Genomic DNA, 22,596 nt, shown 5'->3' with positions numbered 1-22,596 from the left:
TTTGAGTAAAAAATAAGCTGGAGATTTTTCTCTTACGAATTTTGCAACTGAAATGATTTGAAAAACTATAGAAAATTCTTTTCAGTAATGTATTTGCAAACTACAACCTGTTTTTCTTTGCTATCTAAGGGATAGACTTAGAGTTTGAAATTTTTATTCTAAAATGTCATGTAAAAGTGAAACCAGGTGCAATGCAGTTCTATTTGAGTCTCATTTCTTTTAAACAACTAGATTTGGATTGATTTGTATCTTACCTCAGATTTATGTACATTAAACATTTTTATGAAATGTATTTTACACAGAAAAATGGCCAAAATGCACTTGTGGTTTAAAAAAAAAAATGGTAAACATCCAGTTACCTATTAACCCGGGTCAAGAAAGAACATTTTTCAGAACTTTAGGGTCTCTATGTGAGCTCCTGCCCATCTGAACCCTACACTCCTAGATGCAACCTCTGTTCTCTTATTTGTATTATTCGTTCCTTTGATTTTCTTTATGTATCATCACCCATGCATGTGTCCCTGAACAATGCATTGTTAATTTTGAAAACTTCTGTAGTAAGCACATACATAACTGTAAGGAAAGACAATATTGCCACTATTATAGAAAGGTTCCCAGGAGACAGTATGCTAAGCAGTCTCTAATATTTTAGTAGCTTTTCATTTTACATATTGCTAATTTTTAGTAACTTAACTGCCCTTAAGCACCTCATGTTGATCATACTACATTAGGCGTCTTCCCTACTCAGTTGAAATTTCTGGTAAAGATCTTTAGTGATTGTCTGGTAAAGATCTGCAGTAATTTTCTGATTGCCTAGTCTGAAAAAACTTCTCAGGTTCTCATTTTACTTGACTTGTTAGTGTCAAGGAAATTTGTTTGAAAGTTGTTGCTCTTATAGTTTTTTTTTAGTCCTTCTGGGTCTCTTCATTTCTATGTTTTTCTTATTGTTGTACTTCTACTTTATTGTAATTTCGTATCTGCCTTTTTACCCAATAGATTGTTCTTAAGTGAGGGGATGGTGTTTGTCTTGTTGAGCATATCTCCAGCTTTTAATAAAGTTCTTAGTATACATGATTGTAATCACACTTTTAATGACCAAATTTTCTTAGCAGGAGACAGGCCTTCCTCCCCCTTACTTCTTAGATCCACTTGGTCATAGACACTTGATTCCTAATAGCAATATTCCTCATCTGTACTTTTATTTTATCTCATCACTTCCCTAGCTCAGGCCCTCATCATCTCTCACTCGAACTATGATAATAGCCTTTTGGCCGGTAGTTATTGTCTAATCTGTTTTACATTCTATCACACCAAAGTAATATTAATGAAGTATAAAAGACAAAATTCTGGCTGGACGCGGTGGCTCACACCTGTAATCCCAGCACTTTGGGAGGCCAAGGTGGGCAGATCACTTGAGGTCAGGAGTTCAAGACCAGCCTGGCCAACACGGTGAAACCTTGTCTCTACTAAAAATACAAAAATCAGCTGGACGTGGTGGTGCGTGCCTATAGTCCCAGCTACTTGGGAGGCTTAGGCAGGAGAATCACTTGAACGTAGGAAACGGAGGTTGCAGTGAGCTGAGAGCACACCACTGCACTCTAGCCTGGGCGACAGAGTCAGACTCTGTCTAAAACACACACGACAAAATTCCTTACACACACACACACACACACACACACATACACACACACACACGACAAAATTCCTTATTCCAAAGCCCTTTCTGATCTGGCCCTTTCCTCTCTTTCTATAGCCTTTTTTTCTTGGTTATCCATCATTGCATCACATGCCTTAGCCATGTTGATTGATTTGTTCCCTCTCTTTGCCATTCTTGAAAAACAGTATGACTGTGGTTAAAAATGTAGGCTTGGAGCCTGAGTGCTGGGTTCAAATTTCAGATGTCACTTACTAATTGTATTACACTGTCAAGAAACTGCTTCAGTTGTCTCATCTGTTTAAGGAAAGGTATGAGAGGCGATGATGATGATAGGTCCTCATTGGATTGAAGTTAATAAATAAGTTAATACAGGTAAAGAAACTTGAATAGTACTTTGCTTGGAAAATGTTAGTTCTTCCTCATCATCATCATTATCACTCCCTCACCTCCACACTTTTGCCAGTAATATCCCAACCTGCATTTTGCCAGCTGATTGACTTTTTTCTTCTCCTTGAAGACTTAGACCAAGTATTAGCTACTCAGTAAAATCCTTCCTGAGCTCTAGAATTTCTTCTTCTTGGTAGAACTGTTCTTTATGCTATTAGATCTCTAAACTTTATTGTATTTATTTATTTCAGCCTGTCTCCTCACCTGGAATGAGCTTTTTAGTCTTATTTATTTCTATATCCTATGCAGAGTTCTGATTGCAATGGAAGAATGGCGTTTGTATATGGATTTTCAGTCAGTAAGAAAATTGGCAAAGGAAGGAAAAGCGTTTTTTTTTTTTTTTTTTTAATTTTTAAATTTATTTTGTTTGTTCTATTTTGTTTTTAGACAGGGTCTTGCTCTGTCATCCAGCCTGGAGTGCAATGGTGTGAACGTGGCTCACTGTAGCCTCGACCTCCTGGGCTCAAGCAATCCTTCTGCCTCAGCCTCCCATGTAGCTAGGACCGTGGGCACATGCCACCACGTCCATCTAATTTTTTGATTTTTTGGGGTTGGGGGGTGGTTTTTGGTGTTAAACACATTGAGATAGGGTCCTCAATTTGTTGCCCATGCTGGTCTCGAACTCCTGACCTCAGGTGATCCACCTGCCTTGGCCTCCCAAAGTGCTGGGATCACAAGCATGAGCCACCACGCCTGGCCAGAAATGTTTATTTTTATTTTTAATTTATTTATTTGTAGACAGAGTTTTGCTCGTCGCCCAGGCTGGAGTGCAATGGTGCGATCTCAGCTCACTGCAACATCCACCTCCCAGGTTCAAGTGATTCTCCTGCCTGAGCCTCCTGAATAGCTGGGATTACAGGTGCCCACCACCATGCCCAACTAATTTTTGTATTTTTTGTAGAGATGGGGTTTTACCATGTTGGCCAGGCTGGTCTCGAACTCCTGACCTCAGGTGATCCACCTGCCTCGGCCTCCCAAAGTGTCAGGATTACAGGCATGAACCACTGCACCCAGCCAGAAATTTTTTTTTTTTTTTTTAATGGTAGGAAAAATAAGATATGATCCATGGTATACTCACAGTCTGAGCAGGAAACAGTGGGCTCTAATTATGCGATTTGAGGAGAATTTAGTAAAGGGACTACTTTCAAAGAGTAGTATGTTAGGTACACTATATAAGTAGGGTATAGGAAGCCACAAGGAATAATGGTGTGCTCTGGGTCTACTGAAAGCAGGAGAGAGGAGGAAATAGATACCAGAACCTGAAGAAGAGAGCTGAATAGAGCATGGCTATGGAAATTCTTAAAGTGGCATTTGCATGCAACTATCTTTGAGTAGAAAAAAAAATTGCAAAATAAATCCATAGATCATTTCACTAATTCATACTGTTTATTATACGTTCTGAAGTGCTGGACACACTCCACGTTATGAATATACAGGAATTGGTAAAACAGACATTATTATTTCCATATATCTAACTGTAAGCTATAACTTCCAGTTGAGCCATCTAAAATAATCTGTGTCACTTTCATTCATATCATTCAGAGTAGTACTGTTTACCATAAATTAGTAAATATTGGAGGATGTTTTAGCAAAATTATTGCATTGGTGTGGGGTAGTTTCTCATAATAATTAGATAGCAGTGCTAATTTTACTAAGGCCATTCCTATTTTATAACAAAATTCTTCTGGTAACATAAGATTATATATTTTTGTTTTCTTTAGCCACAGGAAGTGGGGAGGAGGAGGGAAGATGAATGTGATCATTAAGATACAGAAGACATTTCAATTTTATCTTCCTTGGAAATCATTTGGTCTGTTTTCAGGCTGTTCCTACTAATCTTGACTCTTTGTAAACATTAGTAACTGGATATCAGTAGGCTCATACAATTTATTTCAAATACAGCTCTTCACAAAAACTAAAAAAAGAAATTACCAGCAGTCTTTTATTTTTCTTAATAAATTTCTCTCCAGATTGTTCAATATTTTAAGTGGCTAAATAGCTAGGAAGAAATCTGGCATAGTATTAAAATGTTCTTTTTCTTGTTTATAGGCATTCTTCATATATTCTGGATAATAATCCTTTGTTATGGCTGGGCGCAGTGGCTCACGCCTGTAGTCCCAGCTTTGGGAGGCCGAGGTGGGCAGATCACCTGAGGTCAGGAGTTCAAGACCAGCCTGGCCAACATGGTGAAACCCCGTCTCTACTAAAAACACAAAAATTAGCCAGGCATGGTGGCACACACCTGTAGTCCCAGCTACTCAGGAGGCTGAGGCAGGAGAACTTCTTGAACCCAGGAGGCAGAGGTTGCAGTGATCTGAGATCTGGCCACTGCATTCCAGTCTGGGAGACAGAGCAAAACTCTTTCTCAAAAAATAATAATAATGCTGGGCGCAGTGGCTCACGCCTGTAATCCCAGCACTTTGGGGGGCCGAGGTGGGTGGATCCCTAGGTCAGAAGTTCGAGACCAGCCTGGCCAACATGGTGAAACCTTGTCTCTACTAAAAATAGAAAAATTAGCTGGGCGTGGTGGTGTGCGTCTGTAATTCCAGCTACTCAGGAGGCTGAAGCAGAATTGCTTGAACCCGGGAGGCCGAGGTTGCAGTGAGCCGGGATCGTGCCGCTAACACTCCAGCCTGGGCGACAGAGTGAGACTCCGTTGCAAAAAAAGAAAATAATAATAATAATCCTTCGTTACATGCATTGCAGATATTTTTGTTTAGTCTTTGGCTGGTTTTGTATGGTGTCTTTTGACATAGAAAAGTATTGTATTTACATGTATATGTATATTCTTTAATTTTCTTTTTATATCATGCCTGAGAAATTTTTTTCTACATCAAGGTTATAAAAGATATTTTCAGGCCGGGCGCGGTGGCTCACACTTGTAATCCCAGCACTTTGGGAGGCCAAGGCGGGCGGATCACGAGGTCAGGAGATCGAGACCACGGTGAAACCCCGTCTCTACTAAAAATACAAAAAAATTAGCTGGGCATGGTGGCGGGCGCCTGTAGTCCCAGCTACTTGGAGAGGCTGAGGCAGGAGAATGGCGTGAACCCAGGAGGCGGAGCTTGCAGTGAGCCGAGATTGCGTCACTGCACTCCAGCCTGGGCGACAGAGCGAGACTCCGTCTCAAAAAAAAAAAAAAAAAAAAAAAAGATATTTTCTTCTTAAACTTTAAAAGCTGAGCTTTTCACATTTATTTGGGTTGTATAATGTGAGGTAGGGAAAATTTTCCCCATGTGATAAACCATTTGTTTTGGTACCCTTCGTTGAGGAGTCAGTTCTTTGTACTGATTTATAATGCCACTTCTGTTCTACACATCTCTGCATCCTGGTTTTTTTTTTGGGGGGGAGGGGGGGCAGTAGGAGGTGATCCATTGTTCATTCCTCTAGAAATATGACCTCTCTTATTTTACTATTTATTTTATTGAGGTAGGGTCTCGCTATGTTGCCCAGGCTGGTCTCAAACTCTGGGGATCAAACAGTCCTCCCGCCTTGGCCTCCCAAAGTGTTGGGATCACAGGCATGAGCCACTGTGGTGCCTGGCCTCTTTCTCATTTTATTTTATTTATTATTTTTATTTTTTTGAGACAGAGTCTAACTCTGTCTCTCAGGCTGGAGTGTAATGGCATGATCTCAGCTTACTACAACCTCTGCCTCTGGGTTCAAGTGATTCTTCTGCCTCAGACTCCCGAGTAGCTGGGACTACAGGCATGTGACACCACGCCTGGCTAATTTTTGTATTTTTGGTAGAGACAGAGTTTCGCTATGTTGGCCAAGCTGGTCTCGGCCTCCTGGCCTCAGGTGATCCGCCTGCCTTGGCCTGCCAAAGTGCTGGGATTACAGGAGTGAGCCACTGCCCCCAGCCTCTTTCTCATTTAAAAAAAAATGGATTAAAAGTTCATTTAAAACATGAGTAAATGTTTTATATCTTTTTCTAGTAAAACCGTATAGTTTTTGTTGCTATAAGAATGAGCCCTTTTTTCCTGTTTGATAATCCAATTAGTTATTACTAGAGAGTAGAAATATCAATTGATTTTTATGTTAATCTTGTTTTCAGCAACTTTAATGATTTGTTAGTTGCAATAGTTCTAATCTGGCAGTTCTTATAATCTACCTGTTGATTCTTTTAGATTTATTGTATAGAAAATCATTATATTTTCCCATAGTTTTGTCTGCTTCTTTTAAACCTAATGTTCTATATAATACTTGATGTATTGCATTGAATAGGTTTTCTATTCACTGTTAAATAGCAGGCACCTTTTTCTTGTTCCTGATTTTAGTGGGAATACACCTACAATTTTACAAATAAGTATAATATTTACTATAGTTGTTTAGCATAGATCTTTTAGTTTTACAGTTTATCTGCTCCATGTTGGTATTACCCTGAATTTAAGATTTCCCCATTAATAGTTTTACTCAAATCAGAATCATGTATGAAATTAAAAACATATATACATCTGGCTAGAGTTCCAGATATTCTGATATCTGGAGTCTAGGCATTTGTATTTTTAAAAAGCATTGTGCTTACTATTTAACATTGGATAGAGATCCTACTGAATGCAGTAAACCAAGTGTGATATAGAACATTAAATTAAAAAGCAACGGACATACCTATAGGAAAATAATTTTTTGTTTTTTATTATGGAGATTGAATTTTATTGGTGTTTCTGTATCTGATAAAATCATAAGTTTTTTAAAAAATAATAATTTGCTGTCAGTAATTGATTTCCTATTGTTGAACCTATTCTGAGCTAAATGAGCAGGCATGATACAACAGCCCAGGCATGATACAAGGATGACTAGGAAGAACTAGAATGATGATGATGACAGTAATAATGGAAAATTGAGAGTTATAAGGGTAGATAGAAGGGAGAACGTGTTTAAAAAGGGCATTAACTTTGATATTAAATGCTTTAAATCAGAAGTTTTGTGATTGCATTACCCTATCAGTAAAAGAATTGAGTATGTACCCCCAGTGTTTGTGTTTATTTAAAACTGCATAGTACTGGCTGGATTCGGTGGCTCATGCCTGTAATCCCTGTACTTTGGGAGGCCAAGGTGGGTGAATCACTTGAGGTCGGGACCAGCTGGGCCAACATGGTAAAACCCTGTCTCTACTAAAAATACAAAAATTAGCCAGGCATGGTGGCATGGCCGGTAGACCTAGCTACTCGGGAGGCCGAGGCACGAGAATCACTTGAACCCAGGAGGAGGAGTTTGCAATGAGCTGAGATCGCACCACTGCACTCCAGCCTGGGAGACAGAGCAAGACTGTCTCCCAAAAAAAAAAAAAAGGCAGATCCAAATGGAAGATGTATGCCATAGGATAAAATAAAAATTTTTTCAATCCTGGCTGGGTGTGGTGGCTCACGCTTCTAATCCCAGCACTTTGGGAGGCCAAGGCGGGCAGATCACCTGAGATTGGGAGTTTGAGACCAGCCTGACCAACATGGAGAAACTCCATCTCTACTAAAAATACAAAACAAGCCGGATGTGGTGGTGCATGCTGGTAATCCCAGCTTCTCAGGAGGCTGAGTCAGGAGAATCACTTGAACCCGGGAGGCGGAGGTTGTGGTGAGCTGCGATCGCGCCACTGCATTCCAGCCGGGGCAATAAGAGTGAAACTCCATCTCAAAAAAAAAAAAAAAAAAAGTTTTAATCCTATTTTCTAAATATAAAAAGGACTGTCGCTGAAATTTTCATCTTCCCCAATGATATTATAGCTCTATAAACTAATTAGAAGTTGTTACAGTATTTTTAAAGGGCACATTCAAAACCCAGTGATTATATTAATTTGGAAGATTTTTTAAGCTGGTTAGAAACATCTACCAATTTTAAATGTATAGATATGAGTTGTTTTTCTTTAATTGGTGACACATGCTGTTTTTGGTAACAAAATCATGTAACACTCCCTTAATAAATGCACTCTCCATAATTTGACTTTATTTTAAAGAGCAGGCTTTTAGTTCCAGAAAGGTGCAAATAGTAGTTTAATAGTCTTTTATTTAGGTTATGTACTTTTTTTTCAGACCGAGTTTCACTCTTGTTACCCAGGCTGGAGTGCAGTGGCACGATCTTAGCTCACTGCAACCTCCGCCTTCCGGTTTCAAGCGATTCTCCTGCCTCAGTCTCCCGAGTAGCTGGGATTACAGGCGCCTGCCACCACACCCGGCTAATTTTTGTATTTTTAGTAGAGACGGGGTTTCACCATGTTGGCTAGGCTGATCTCGAACTCCTGACCTAGAGATCCGCCCGCCTCAGCCTCCCAAAGTGCTGGGATTACAGGTGTGAGCCACTGCGCCCGGCCTGGGTTATGTATTTTAACAGTGAAGTTTGCTTGCTTGCTTGGGCTATGTGTGGGGAGATAACATTGTTATCTTCACAGAAATGAACTGAGTGTCATTGGAATGGTGCCTTTTCACTGCGTACACATTGTTGTATATACGTTTATTATGAAAGTAAACAGAAAAGAAAGATCAGCTGCTAAGTAGATGATATAGTATTCCTTGTCTTTTTATAAAGGAAAAATGAATAACCAGTTTAAGTTCAATGTTTTAAACTCTGAGATATAGAACCAACCTGTGTTGTACAATTTTTCTTAGCCACTACCTATCTTATGACCATGTTAAGATTTCTACTGTTGAAAGACATTGCTTTTATAAAATTGACCACATTGGGCCGGGCGCAGTGACTCACGCCTGTAATCCCAGCAGTTTGGGAGGCTGAGGTGGGCAGATCGCCTGAGCTCAGGAGTTCAAGACCAGCCTGGCCATCATGGCGAAACCCCATCTCTACTAAAAATACAAAAATTAGCCGGTCATGGTGGCTCACGCCTGTAATCCCAGCTACTTGGGAGGCTGAGGCAGAAAAATTGCTCAAACCCAGGAGGCAGAGGTTGCAGTGAGCCAAGATTGCACCACTGCACTCCAGCCTGGGCGACAGATTGAGACTCCATCTCAAAAACTAACTAAATAAATAAATAAAATTGACCACATTGATCAAATTCTGTAGCACACAAGTGACAATCCCTGTATGGAATACTTACTCTTCCCTCAGGATTCCTCTGATATTCCATATGACACATGACTCTCTGGCATATGGTAAAAGTGGAGATGTTAAGTTGTTCTATATATTAAATGTTAGTGAAGCCTGGTTTCTTTCCTTTTTGGAAATAAAATACAAACATAGCGAACATTTACATATTTTCTTAAATTACTCCACTTTGGAGGGCATAACCTTATACCATGTCCTAGTTTCAAGTAAAAAAGTTCACAAATTCTTGAGTCTACCGTAGCATTTAAAACCTTACTAGTCTAGGTAAAGGTAGAGGAATGGGATTTAAGGTAATTCTGCAAAATTCTATATACTTCTGTAACTGTGCATCAGTTAATTTTAAAGAACATGAATAAGAATCTAGTAAGCAGTCAATTTATTTAAAAGTAATTAATATTGTAATTATTTCATAGTTCAGAACCATTTGAAGTTCAAGTTTTGTTTTTTCAAGGACCCAATAGGAAAAAGGAATATTGAAGTTCAGACTTTTAAAACAAATTCAGACTAGTCTTCTTCATTAATGGTTCAAGAGAATGAACCTTTAGTGTGTTTTCATTACTTTGAGGTATTAACTTTTTCTCCCTATGCTTCTTAAGCAATAGGAGTGAAACATCCACATCTGATAACACAGAAACTTACCAAGAGAATACAAGGTAAGCTTTTGAAAAATCCTGCCACTTTAGCAAGTAATATTTATCACTTATCAAATAGCTTTTTAAATTAAACTTTTTTAATTTTTTTTATTTTTTTTGAGATGGAGTCTCGCTTTGTTTGCCCAGGCTGGAGTGCAGTGGTGCGATCTTGGCTCACTGCAACCTGCGCCTCCCAGGTTCAAGTGATTGTCCTGCCTCAGCCTCCCAAGTATCTGGTATTACAGGTGCCTGCCACCACGCCCGGCTAATTTTTATATTTTTAGTAGAGACAGGGTTTCACCATGTTGGCCAGGCTGGTCTCAAACTCCTGACCTCAGATAATCCACCTGCCTTGGCCTCCCAAAGTGCTGGGATTACAGGCATGAGCCACCACGCCTGGCCGTAAATTAAACTTTAAAAAAAAAAAAAAAAAAATCAGTTACATCATTAGGCATAGTGTTTGAAGTTAGCAGTTTAGAAGTAGAAAATGCAGTTACTGCTTTTAAGAATCACATTAGGTTAGAAAAGTTTATTCTCTTTCACTGTGGTCAGGTTTCTTCCACACATGATTTAGGTAAAGTTGTCTGTGTTGAACTGTCCCTTCCTGAAATTCAGAAGTATTAAAACTCAGTGTTGATCCTCAGAATGTTTTCGAGTATTTCATTCTCATGATCAGTGCTTTTGTTTTTTTCCTTTGAATTTTGGATGTTGGATTCCTAGGGCCTGGTATTTATTAGAGATATGATATTGATGGAAGTCTTTTAGAAGTTTTAAGTTCCTAGATAAAAGGTTTGCAAAATGTGGAATACTACAGAATATTAAAAATTTTCAAGGGACATGAAATGACAGCTATTGGCATCAAACAAACGACTACAATTAAGTTTGGACCTAACTACATAATAAATGGAGTCAGCTAGGTTTTTGTTTTTCTTTTGGCCTAGAGGCACCATGAAAAAATTTATTGAGGACACTAAGAGTACTGTAAACTGATATTGGGAACCTCTGTAATGCATCATTTCCTGAGTACATATGTTCAAAATGAGAGAATCTTTAAATAGTCTAATAATTATAACTTTTTAAAAAATGTATAGTGATTCCTCAAAAAATAGGAGAGTGTTATTTTTGTGTTATGATTTTGAATTAAGTATGTTTCATTTAAAATTGTTTTATAGTTCTTCTGGTCATCCTACTTTTAAGTGTCCCCTGTGTCAAGAATCAAATTTTACCAGACAGCGTTTACTGGATCACTGTAACAGTAATCACCTATTTCAGATAGTTCCTGTGGTAAGTACATATGTTTAAGACAGTCCTCTGCTTAGAATAAAACATGCTGTTCTATTTCACTTCATGTATGCAAGGGAAAGTAGTTGATTTATATTTGGTTGTGGCATTATCAGTAAGGTAGATTTTTGTCAACAAAGGATTGATGACTGTGAAGCAAAATGAGATATTTAAAATTGCAGTAACTCTCATTATAAAAAGGGAGATGCATAGTGTGAGGTAATATAGCATAGTCTGGAGAATAGTGAAGTAATGAAAGATGAACCAGGAACTCATTCCTGCACAGTAGCACAACCTGTCTATTGAGGCCTCAGTTACTTGCTCTATAGATGGCAGACAAGTAGATCTAGTCAGGTAGATTGCTGTAGGTGAAAATACCTGTAAGTAAGAATAAAGTCAGTAGGTATTTTTATTGTTTTCTTGCAGCATATAGTATGTGAATGCATAAAGCAAGGAAAGAAGAATTAGACTTTGTGTTTGATGCCTACATATTTTTTATGACATTTTGAGGGTTTGTAAGAAAATGGTGAGAGCTTTTTGATAATGAGGGAGATAGAGCAGAATTCAGGATTCCAACATATAATGATCCTAGAAGTGTTTCACAGGTAAGTTATTTCAGCTGTGAATGGAACAGGAGAAACTGAGCTGTGAGAGATACTTCCCTTTCAGGTGAACATTTTGATGTATAAATATTGTCTTCAGAAAGGAGAATAGGAAGGAAAATGTTATCAATAAGAACTGTAGATATTTCTAAGCTGTTTTAGTGAGTATGCTAGGAAAAGTTGTGAAAGAATATGCTTCAGGACCGGGCACAGTGGCTCATGCCTGTAATTTAGCACTTGGGAGGCCGAGAGGGAAGGATTGCTTGAGCCCAGGAGTTCAAGACTAGCCTGGGCAACATAATGAGACCCTGTCTATTTAAAATAAATAAATAAATAAAAAGAATATGCTTCAATAACCATTGAGGATGACCTTAAGCTCTCACATACCACCTAAGAAGGCGTACTATCTACTTTGCTTATTAGAATGGGTTCAGTTATGCTTTTTTTTTTTTTTTTTTGAGACGGAGTCTCGCTCTGTCGCCCAGGCTGGAGTGCAGTGGCACAATCTCGGCTCACTGCAAGCTCCACCTCCCGGGTTCACGCCATTCTCCTGCCTCAGCCTCTCCAAGTAGCTGGGACTACAGGCGCCCGCCACCACGCCCGGCTAATTTTTTTTTTTTGTATTTTTAGTAGAGACGGGGTTTCACCGTGGTCTCGATCTCCTGACCTCGTGATCCGCCCTCCTCGGCCTCCCAAAGTGCTGGGATTACAAGCGTGAGCCACCGCGCCCGGCTCAGTTATGCTTAAATAGACAAATACAGTGCCAAAGATGTTCCAGGAAATCTCGCTCATATTTAAGATTTTACTTAGTTTTATATTGGATTACCAAATTTTTATTCATTTCTGCATAATATTTGATATATCATAAACTTTGGCAAGAGTTTAATTACTGAAGGTTTTTTGTGTGTTATTTCAGTTATGTTATCCATTCACTTTTTAAGATGTACTTCATTTAAACATAAGGATATGGCTGGTGTGGTGGCACACGCCTTTAATCCCAGCACTTTGGGAGGCCAAGGTGGGAGGATTGCTTGAGCCCAGGAGTTTGAGACCCAGCCTGGACAACAGTGAGACTGTGTCTCTAGTTATAAAAAAAGAAATGTGTCTCTAGTTATAAAAAAAGAAAAGAAAAACGAAGGATACAATTTAAAGTAAATTTTCCAGTTTACTTCATTTTTATTTTACTTACAAATGAAATAAAACTAATAATAATTATATGGTTATTGTATAGATCAAATGAGATAATATATTGGATATGTTGCAGGCAGCCAGTTAGTGATAACTGTCATTACAGTTGGTATTAAAAGCTAGATGTGGTTTTTCTGTTGAAACATTTGTGTAATAAGAGATTTAAGGAATAGAATGTCTAAGATCTCTCTTACTGTGTTAGATTAATGTCATTTTTGTCTAAGGTAATTGATTGGGAAATGATCTAGTCATGGAACTTGGCCTTTAAAAATGCTTCTCACGTAGATATTTTTGGTAACATATCCCTGTGTTATTTTAATACTCAATAATTGTATAATATTTCATTGTTTTTATTATTTTTTGTTTAAAACAATCTGTTTCTTATAGACATGTCCTATTTGTGTGTCTCTTCCTTGGGGAGATCCTAGCCAGATTACCAGAAATTTCGTTAGTCATCTAAATCAGAGACATCAATTTGATTATGGAGAATTTGTGGTAAGTGAATTCTTCAAGATTAAGAAAGTACTGTTTAAATATTAAAGTTAAAATAACTTTTTTTTTTTAATCTACACTTAAATTTTGTGGCAAGCTGTTGTATCTTACTGGATGGATTTAGAGCAAGTTCTTAGGTTTTTAATAATATTGGTGAACTTCAGCTTGTACAAATGGTAAAAATTGAGTTTACTCTCTACCTCCTGTACTAGAGAGAGAATTAATAGAGGAACAACAAGCACCCAGATTAACAAAATGATGATTTACATGAAAACTCTGTCTAGATTTAAGGGAAAATTGTACCTACAAGAGAAGTAAAATTGGTACAACACATGGAGGATATATTTCTCATGTAGTATAAGTTGCTTGTATTATGCTAGAAATCTTAGATTTCTCACATCTAGCATGTAAGACAACGTTTTTAAAAATGAGGGAGCTTAGTTATCAGGCAAAGCTAGGTTACAGAGACTAAGAATGTAAGAGAAGTTATATAATGTAAAAATGAATTCGTAAAGCAAAATGGATTAATTTCTACTTCTAAATATGTGATGTACTTTTTTTTAATTAGGTGAAAACCTGTTTTATTAATTATTAAATTGCATTTTATTCAACTTCAGTTTAATCAAAACTTTATTTAAGATTAGTCCTGACAAAGAATGGCTATTTGTTTTCCAGTTTAGGTAAGCACAGTGACATGAACAAAATCTACATTTTTGTCTGCCTTCCAGTGTTGAAATTACATCATTCTTGTTAAATGGTTTTTAAATTTTGTAGAATTTGCATTATTTAGCCAATTTCAAAATAAAAATTCAAAATATATGTAAAATTTAGATGTGCTTTATTGCTTTAGCAATTTTATGAAGTAATTCTAGATTATTATTAAATTCTCATTGTAAGAAAGATTGCTATGTAATGTATTTGGAAATACAAAAATTTGTGAACCACTTTTGATCCAACCGTCAAGTTGTTTTACCTTGCCATAGAAAAGTAGGTAATCTAGGCAGGGCACGGTGGCTCACACCTGTAATCCCAGTACTTTGGGAGGCCAAGTTAAATTAGCCGGGCGTGGTGGCTCAAGCCTGTAATCCCAGCTCTTTGGGAGGCCGAGGCAGGTGGATCACGAGGTCAGGAGATCGAGACCATCCTGGCTAACACGGTGAAACCCCGTCTCTAGTAAAAATACAAAAAATTAGCCGGGCGTGTTGGCGGGTGCCTGTAGTCCCAGCTACTTGGGAGGCTGAGGCAGGAGAATGGCGTGAACCCGGGAGGTAGAGCTTGCAGTGAGCCGAGATCGCGCCACTGCACTCCAGCCTGGGCAACAGAGCAAGACTCCGTCTCCAAAAAAAAAATTAGCCGGGCGTGTTGGCAGGTGCCTATAAGTCCCAGCTACCCGGGAGGCTGAGGCAGGAGAATGGGCTGAACCCGGGAGGCAGAGCTTGCAGTGACCAGAGATCACGCCACTGCACTCCAGCCTGGGTGACAGTGTGAGACTCCGTCTCAAAAAAAAAAAAAAAAAAAAAAAAAAAAAGTAGGTGATCTAATTATTTCAGATTGTTAAATAGAGGCCTTGATTTTAAAGCAAAACTCATAGGGCATAAAATTGATAGCAATATAATTTTTAAAATTAAGGAGTAGTTTTATAACGGATTGAATAAGCTGTAGGCTTCATGTTATGGTTAAGAATTTATTACTCAGCTGGGCACGATGGCTCATGCCTGTCATCCCAGTACTGTGGGAGGCCGAGGCGGGTGGATCACCTGAGGTCAGCAGTTCAAGACCAGCCTGGCCAACATGGCAAAACCCTGTCTCTACTAAAGATACAAAAATTAGCTGGGTGTGGTGGTGCGTATCTGTAATCCCAGCTACTTGGGAGCCTGAGGCACAAGAATTGCTTGAGCCCAGGAGGTGGAGGTTGCGGTGAGCCAAGGTTGCGCCACTGCACTCCAGCCTGAGTGACAGAGCCAAACTCCCCTCCCCCCAAAAATTTCTTACTCACCTCATAATTCAATAAATGCTTGTTTTCTTAAAATCAGTTTACTGTCAGATATTTGGCATTATTTTCTAGTTGTGTATTATGATTGACTTCACTTGTATTTTTCATTTTTTATTTTTATTTTTTAAAGAGACAGTCTCCCTGTGTTGCCCAGGCTGACCTCAAACTCATAGGCTCAAACTATCTTCTGCCTCAGCCTCCTGAATAGTTGCAACTACAGGCGCATGCTTACCCAGCTTTCCAGTTTACCACATTTTTTATGAATGACTTATAATGCATTATAACACTCAAATTTTGTTCCGTGATGATCCTGTTTGTTATTCTTGAACAGTTACAACCGAACTTAATTTCTTATTATTAAAGTTCAGGTATTCAAATCTTGTATCTTAAAAGATACTATTATATATGTTGTACATAACTGTCCTGAGTGTGTGTAATGTGTATCAAGATGTCTAATATATTGGGCAAAGTATTGAGTAGTTGAGTATGTCTTTCCTGTTGACATGAATGTTACTGTTTTTAGAATCTTCAGTTAGATGAAGAAACCCAATATCAAACTGCTGTTGAAGAATCTTTTCAAGTAAACATCTGAAGGCTGTAGACATCTCTGCATCTTTGTACCTGCAAGTGCCATCTTTAAGGGGGAAACTACATGAAGTCACCGTTTCAGTAACTTGATGTATATATTAATAAAAGTAATTCAGTCATTTTAGTTTTTGATTGAAAATAAAGGTAGGGCTTCTAAAAACTTCATCTTCTTGATAAAAGTGTAAAAAAGATGTTTCACTAATGTAACGGTGAAAGAGAATCCCTGTTTTACTTTATCTTTTTGTAATATTAAATATTCTTGAATTTTTCATTATGTTGCTTTTGAAATTTGGTGCATTCCTCCCATTTATTATTGTACACATTTAACACACAGTAGCAAATTTTGAACGATGTGATTGATATAACCTAACAAATCTGAGCCAGTTATTAGAGTTGCAGAATAGAAACTTGAAGTGCTAAATGGAATAATCCAAAGGAAATTTTTTAAATGCAGATTCTAGCTGAAAAATTCAACTATAAGAAAATTGTATTTATATAACATTTACTATTTTTGAAGACTAGTGAGATTTCTGTAATAATTTTAATTCTTTAAAAAGTGAAAGCTTGTAAAGATATTTTCTTTTTGTTATTAGAAGGAAATACAAAGAGAAAAATTTATTTCTTTCATGGGCATTTGATAATTTCAGTCTTTGATTTGTAAGCCTAGAATATACTAAGCTGAATAACAGCTCTTCGGCCTCAGAATTTTCAGTAGCCAGTATTTCTGAGTAACTAAGTCGAAACTCTTATTAGAAACTTTCAGTTGGTGATATTATATTCTAGAAGATATAAATGAGAGGTTTGGCTTCATCTCAGTTTAGAAATTTATTCAAAGCTAAAGATGTATATGCATATATACATATACTTTTGTGTGTATGCAGTTTGTCAGGTTATATATAGAATTTCTATTAAGGATTTTTTAAATGGACAAGCAATAGGGGGTTGAAGAGTTTATCTGATTTGTTTAAAATTTTGTGTATCACCAAATTTTTAAAAAGTGATAGTCACAGTGCTAAGTGATCTAGTTGGCTGCTATTACACCTTAAAACTTGAGTTTACACACACACACAATTACCTGTTCATATGGTGCTCATTTGTTATTCTCAAATATAATGTGTAACCATGATATAGTGAGAAAGATTCTACCAACCACTGTTTCACTACTTTTTAGTCAAAATTGGGTATGTTCTTAATATTCATTAGTGAGAATCATAAAGTATTTTGTAGAAGGCCCAAGTCACAGAATAAAGGACTAAGAGTGGATTTGCTGACATTCCATACTAATATACATTGTTTATGCTTTCTTTAAAATAACTAAAAGAACATAAAAGAGAATCTCAGAAGTAGTTTGCTGCTAATGTATACATATATTGTATAAAAAGGTATATTTTGGTTTTGTTAAAACCCTTGTTGACTTTTCTACACTGAACATTTTTTTAACTTGATTTAATAAAAATGTTAATTTTGGAAGTGGAGTTTTGTAAAAACCTTTTTCAGTCAAATAAATAGTAAAGACTTTATTTATGGATTGTAATAACAACCACAAGAAAAGCCATACATCTTAATGAACATACGCCTTTGTTCTGTCATTTTAAAGAGTGATGTTTACTATGTGTGTGCTTGAGCATTTTCTCTCAGTTACATGGGTGTAATTTAAAAAACAGCTCCTTTTTAAGAGACTTTTGACCATAGTGTTTTCCAGTTGAAAGCAATAACTTTCATAGTTTCTTTCAAAGTTTAATACATCCAGTATGTCAAGTTAGTTAAATCATTCTGGGATTTGGGAACTTCTTTAAAGGAAAATTGTAGTAGAGGTCATCTTGATGGAATTGTGTTTTAAAGTTTTGTGAATGAGTTAAATATCATTCATTGATAGTCTTGTGTGTCTCACATACCAGCTTTTTCATAAGGAAAATACTGACTTTATTTGCTTTTATCTGAGAATTTCTCAGTATGAAAATGATTGTTTAAAATTTCCCCTCTTTTTGTCGGTGAATAGGGATAGACTTTACACATTTAATTTATGGAAATTTATGGGGAAAAGTTTTTATTTTTAATATTACTTACAGCTGAGTCAGGATTAAAGGAGGGAATTGTATTGATACTCCAATACCTAAATTTCACAATACCACTTAGGAAAGCTATTTCAACAAATTACAGTTTTGTTGTTAAACAGAGTCTTATTTGAGATGTATTGCTTTATTTTTCAATTAAAAGTGGTTTTCTCCTACTTGTGTGTCTAAAATTTTGTCTGGAGGCAAACATTTAACTCTCATAATTCACACTGAAAGACATGTAGGAGATAACCCATTGCACTTAAAAAAGTGGATAAGAAAAAGCTACCACATGCTGGTGCTATATGCCAGATTTAACTTTATAAACCTATTTTATCCATTTTGAATGTTAATCACCTTATAAAGCAATTTTATGAAGTGTCCATGGAGCAAGATTTTCAGGCCCTGTTAGCTAGGCAGAAAGCTTAATTGCTTAATAAACACTTTTACATGGAGATATTACTTTTAAGTAAGATATCAGGGTTATAAGACTATATTGCCAAATACAATGTCATATACCTATGTGCTGCTTGGTAAGTATTAATTATGATCTTCAATACATCATAACTTCTACAGAAACCCCTTACAGCTGCTACTCAAACCCCTTGTAGAACTGTGACTTTTTAGCATACTGTGTAGAAAAGGTGTGACCCAGAAAACCTAAGTACACATACTATAAAACTCATAAGAGTCATATAAGTAAAGCACTCATTCCATGATACCACTTAGTGTATAACATAATTATCTGTGCAGTACAGTTTTGAAAAAAGATGGGGAAGGGCGGTGAGTTAAAGGGGGATACAGGAATCTCAGGAAAATGGGTGTCCCAGCCTGTCTCTCTGCTTCAACAGCAGTGGTCCAGTCCTGGGATTGAGAAAGATGACATGCACTGCATTCTTCCCCCAAGATGAGTAAAGTGGGTGTATTCCATTATGTACTTGATTGACAAACAATTTAAACTATATTGTACAATGTCCTATATAATGAATTCTCCCAGCCTGGGCAACATATATCCCCATCTCTGCAAGTAATCAAAAAATTGGCCGGGTGTGGTGGTGTGCACCTGTAGTCCCAACTACTCAGGAGGCTGAGGTGGGAGGATGGCTTGAGCTGGGGACGCTGAGGCTTCAGTGAACCATTACCGTGCCACTGCACTCCAGCCTGGATGACAGAGCAAGACACTGTCTCAACAAAACAAAAAACAGGAATTTTTTTTTTTTTTTTTCTTTGAGACAGAGTTCGCTCATTGCCCAGGCTGGAGTGCAATGGCATGATCTAGGCTCATTGCAACCTCCGCCTCCCAGGTTCAAGCGATTCTCCAGCCTTAGCTGGGATTACAGGCACACGCCACCGTGCCCAACTAATTTTTTGTATTTAGTAGAGACAGGGTTTCACTATGTTGGTCAGGCTGGTCTTGAACTCCTGACCTCAGCCTCCCAAAGTGCTGGGATTACAGGGGTGAGCCACCATGCCCAGCCAAAAAACAGGAATTCTTAAGATTGTAATAGTGAAAGACATACTGCACAGTTTAAGATGAACAAGGCAGGGGAATAAATATGGAAGACTGGTAAGCAGATGAGTCACAGCCATTTGGTGGAGGATATGGAGAGGAAGAAAATAGGATGTGAGGGAGATTTCATATTTGTCTAAGTGGGCAATAATGGCACATGATACTGAAAGTGCACAAAGTGAACAATAACCTGAAGTAATCCATGCTCAAGTCAAGAAAAAATTACTAGAATCTCCTAAGTCTTTTTGTTTCTACTTCCAGTCACAACTAAGTATTATCATTACATAACTTCTAATACCATACATGCGTTTGCAATAAGTGGAAACACACAGTAAATATTATTTTGTATTTGGCTTTTATAACATTGTTTGGAGATTTTTCTGTTTTTTCTTGTGTTTACAGCAGCAGTGACTTGTGCTTTGTCCAGAGCAGAAAAGCTTAGTCTTCTAAAGTTACATTTTAATATTTGTAAAAGTTGTGTTAAATGTATTACAAGTGATTCTTTTATGTATGCTGGTACCTGGGGATGCCAAATGTAGGTAAAAACAAAACAGGCTGGTCTTCCCCTCATAACTGAGGAAGGAAGTGAAGAGTCTAGCCAAATGGCCTTCCGCTGCTCTTAGCTGACTTTCCATGAGCTGTGTATGGGATGTTTTATCTTTCTTTCTTTCTTTCTTTTTTTTTTTTTTTTTTTTGATACAGTGTCTCACTCTTACCCAGGCTGGAGTGCAGTGGTGCAGTCTCTGCTTATTGCAACCTCCATCTGCCAGGTTCAAACGATTCTCCTGCCTCAGCCTCCTGAGTAGCGAAGATTACAGGCATGTGCCTCCCAGCTTGGCTAATTTTTATACTTTTAGTAGAGATGGGTTTCACCATGTCCAGGCTGGTCTCAAACTCCTGGCCCCAAGTGATCCGCCCGCCTCGGCCTTCCACAGTGCTGGGATTACAGGTGTGCGCCAACGCGCAGGGCCTGGATGCTTTTTTGTTTTATCTTTTGGGGGGATGGAGTCTCGTTCTGTCGCCCAGGCTGGAGTGCAGCGGCCTGACTTTGGCTCACTTCAACCCCTCCCAGGTTCAAGCGATTCTCCTGCCTCAGCCTGCCAAGTAGCTGGGATTACAGGCATGCGCCACCACACCTAGCTAATTTTTGTATTTTAGTAGAGACAGGGTTTCGCCATCTTGGCCAGGCTGGTCTCAAACTCCTGACCTCAGGTGATCCACCCGCCTCAGACTCCCAAAGTACTGAGATTACAGGCGTGAGCCACCGTGCCCTACCTTGGCCTGGATGTTTTCAAGGCATTTTTGTAGGTATAGAATTTTATTTTTCTATTTTATTTTTTTGCTAGGCTCCCTCAAATCATGGAAAGTATGAGACTTTAATGAGTATTTAAGGACTATATTTTCTGGGATAGGATCTGAAGCCACCAATAGAAACAAAAGTGGTTGCAGCAGATACAGAAGGGTGTTGGGTAGATCTTTGCCAGAAGACCAAGCATTTAAAACAACTGAGCCTACTTTCTTGGACCAGATAACCTGGTTTTGATGATTCTGCTGGTTGCTACTTGTGTAGTTTGGACACATTTCTTAGCCCTTTTTACCTCTATGGTTTGTGAGGATTGAATTAGTTAATATTACAAAGAGCTCGGAACAGAGCATGTTATGTTTACTATTACTGTGTATCTAGTACAAGTCAACCTATTGTATTTATATCTGGTGGGTCCTACTTTAATCTAAAATCCTGTCAAGGCAGTCTGGATTTTTTTTCCCCCTTAAGGATATAGAGTCTAAAGAGTTACTAGTCTTTATTTGCTGGCCTCAACTGTTTGTATTTTTTTGTAGAGACAGGGTTTCGCCATGTTGCCCAGGTGGGTCTCAAACTCCTGAGTTCAAGTGATCCTCCTGCTTTGGCCTCAAGGCCTCAATCCCTTGAGCCTAAACTCCTTGTCTCAAGGGATCTTCAGCCTCTTGAGTAGCTGAGACGGCAGGTGTGCGTCACACCTGGCTTGCTAGCCTCAACTTCTGTGGGAAGATCTGAGACATTGTCTTTGTTTCTGAGAAGTACAAATACCCCACACATGAGGAATTCTAAATAAAACATATCTTTTAAAATAATTGCGCCGTTGTACTCCAGCCTGGGCAACAAGAGCAAAACTCCTCAAAAAAAAAAAAAAAAAAAAAAAAGAAAGAAAAAGAATAATAAAGAAAAATGAGCTGATGATCATACTTCTCAATTGAATGTATACTTAGGATTTATGATGAGAAATTTACTTAACCCACCCATTTTTTAACATGTTTGGTTCTTAGTCTAATAATTAGAATGAAACTATTGTCTCTAGGAAAAAATTATTTTGTAACATTAGCAAATCACTTGACTAGCTTACATATGATTATCTAGATTATTTGGTAGTATCAAGGGTGTAAAATAGTTTTTCTGAACTTTTTGAAAATCTTATGAGTAATGGTTGAGAATACTACTCTATACCAACCGTTTCTGTTTCCAGATAGAATTGATATATCACAACAGCATTTTCTGTGTTTATGAAGTAATTTCAGGTTTACTTAGACTCACACTTTGCAAACTTCTTGCCTCAGGAGCCCTTTACCCTTAGAAATTATTGAGAACCCAAAAGCAGTTTTGTTTTTGTGAATATAGTCATGCACCACATAATGACATTTTGGTTGTTGATGGGCCACATATACGATGGTGGTCCCTTAAGGTTATAATACTGTATTTTCACTGTACCTTCTGTATGTTTAGATATGTTTTCTATGTTTAGATATGTTTAGATAAACTGTGTTACAGTTCCTTACAGTATTCAGTATAGTAACATGCCATACAGTTCTGTAGCCTAGCAGCAATAGGCCACACCATATAACCCAGGTATATAGTAGGCTTATACCTTCTAGGTTTGTGTAAATATACTCTGTGATGTTCACGCAATGAGGAAATCAAATAATGATATGTTTCTCAGAACATATTCCTGTCATCAAGCAATGCATGACTGTATTTATCACATAGGAAACTGATAAAGTGGACCAGGCCCAGTGGCTAATGGCTATAATCTCAGCACTTTAGGAGGCAAGGTAGGATTATCCCTT

At 37.8% G+C, this 22,596-nt stretch overlaps 1 protein-coding gene across 6 annotated transcripts in view; it reads left to right on the top strand.

The window, feature by feature from the left end:
- Positions 1 to 18,163, top strand: part of RNF138 (ring finger protein 138) — a 41,728-nt gene extending 23,565 nt beyond the window's left edge. For 4 of the 6 annotated variants that reach the window (XM_063611362.1, XM_055235159.2, XM_055235187.2 and 1 more), the window contains 4 exons: positions 9,754 to 9,810; positions 10,962 to 11,073; positions 13,248 to 13,355; positions 15,869 to 18,163. In XM_063611362.1, the coding sequence (XP_063467432.1) occupies positions 9,754 to 9,810; positions 10,962 to 11,073; positions 13,248 to 13,355; positions 15,869 to 15,937 (346 nt within the window). In that variant the 3' untranslated portion in view covers positions 15,938 to 18,163. The remainder of the gene's footprint in view (positions 1 to 9,753; positions 9,811 to 10,961; positions 11,074 to 13,247; positions 13,356 to 15,868) is intronic. The other 2 variants (XM_063611412.1, XM_055235168.2) reach the window with 1 other exon arrangement.
- The last annotated feature ends 4,433 nt before the right edge of the window (positions 18,164 to 22,596 follow it).

Source organism: Symphalangus syndactylus, chromosome 1, assembly GCF_028878055.3.
Source record: "Symphalangus syndactylus isolate Jambi chromosome 1, NHGRI_mSymSyn1-v2.1_pri, whole genome shotgun sequence".
In the NCBI taxonomy this organism is placed as follows: Eukaryota; Metazoa; Chordata; class Mammalia; order Primates; family Hylobatidae; genus Symphalangus; species Symphalangus syndactylus.
The sequence above is the reverse complement of the archived record's forward strand: the minus strand, read 5'-3'. Positions and strand labels throughout refer to the sequence as shown.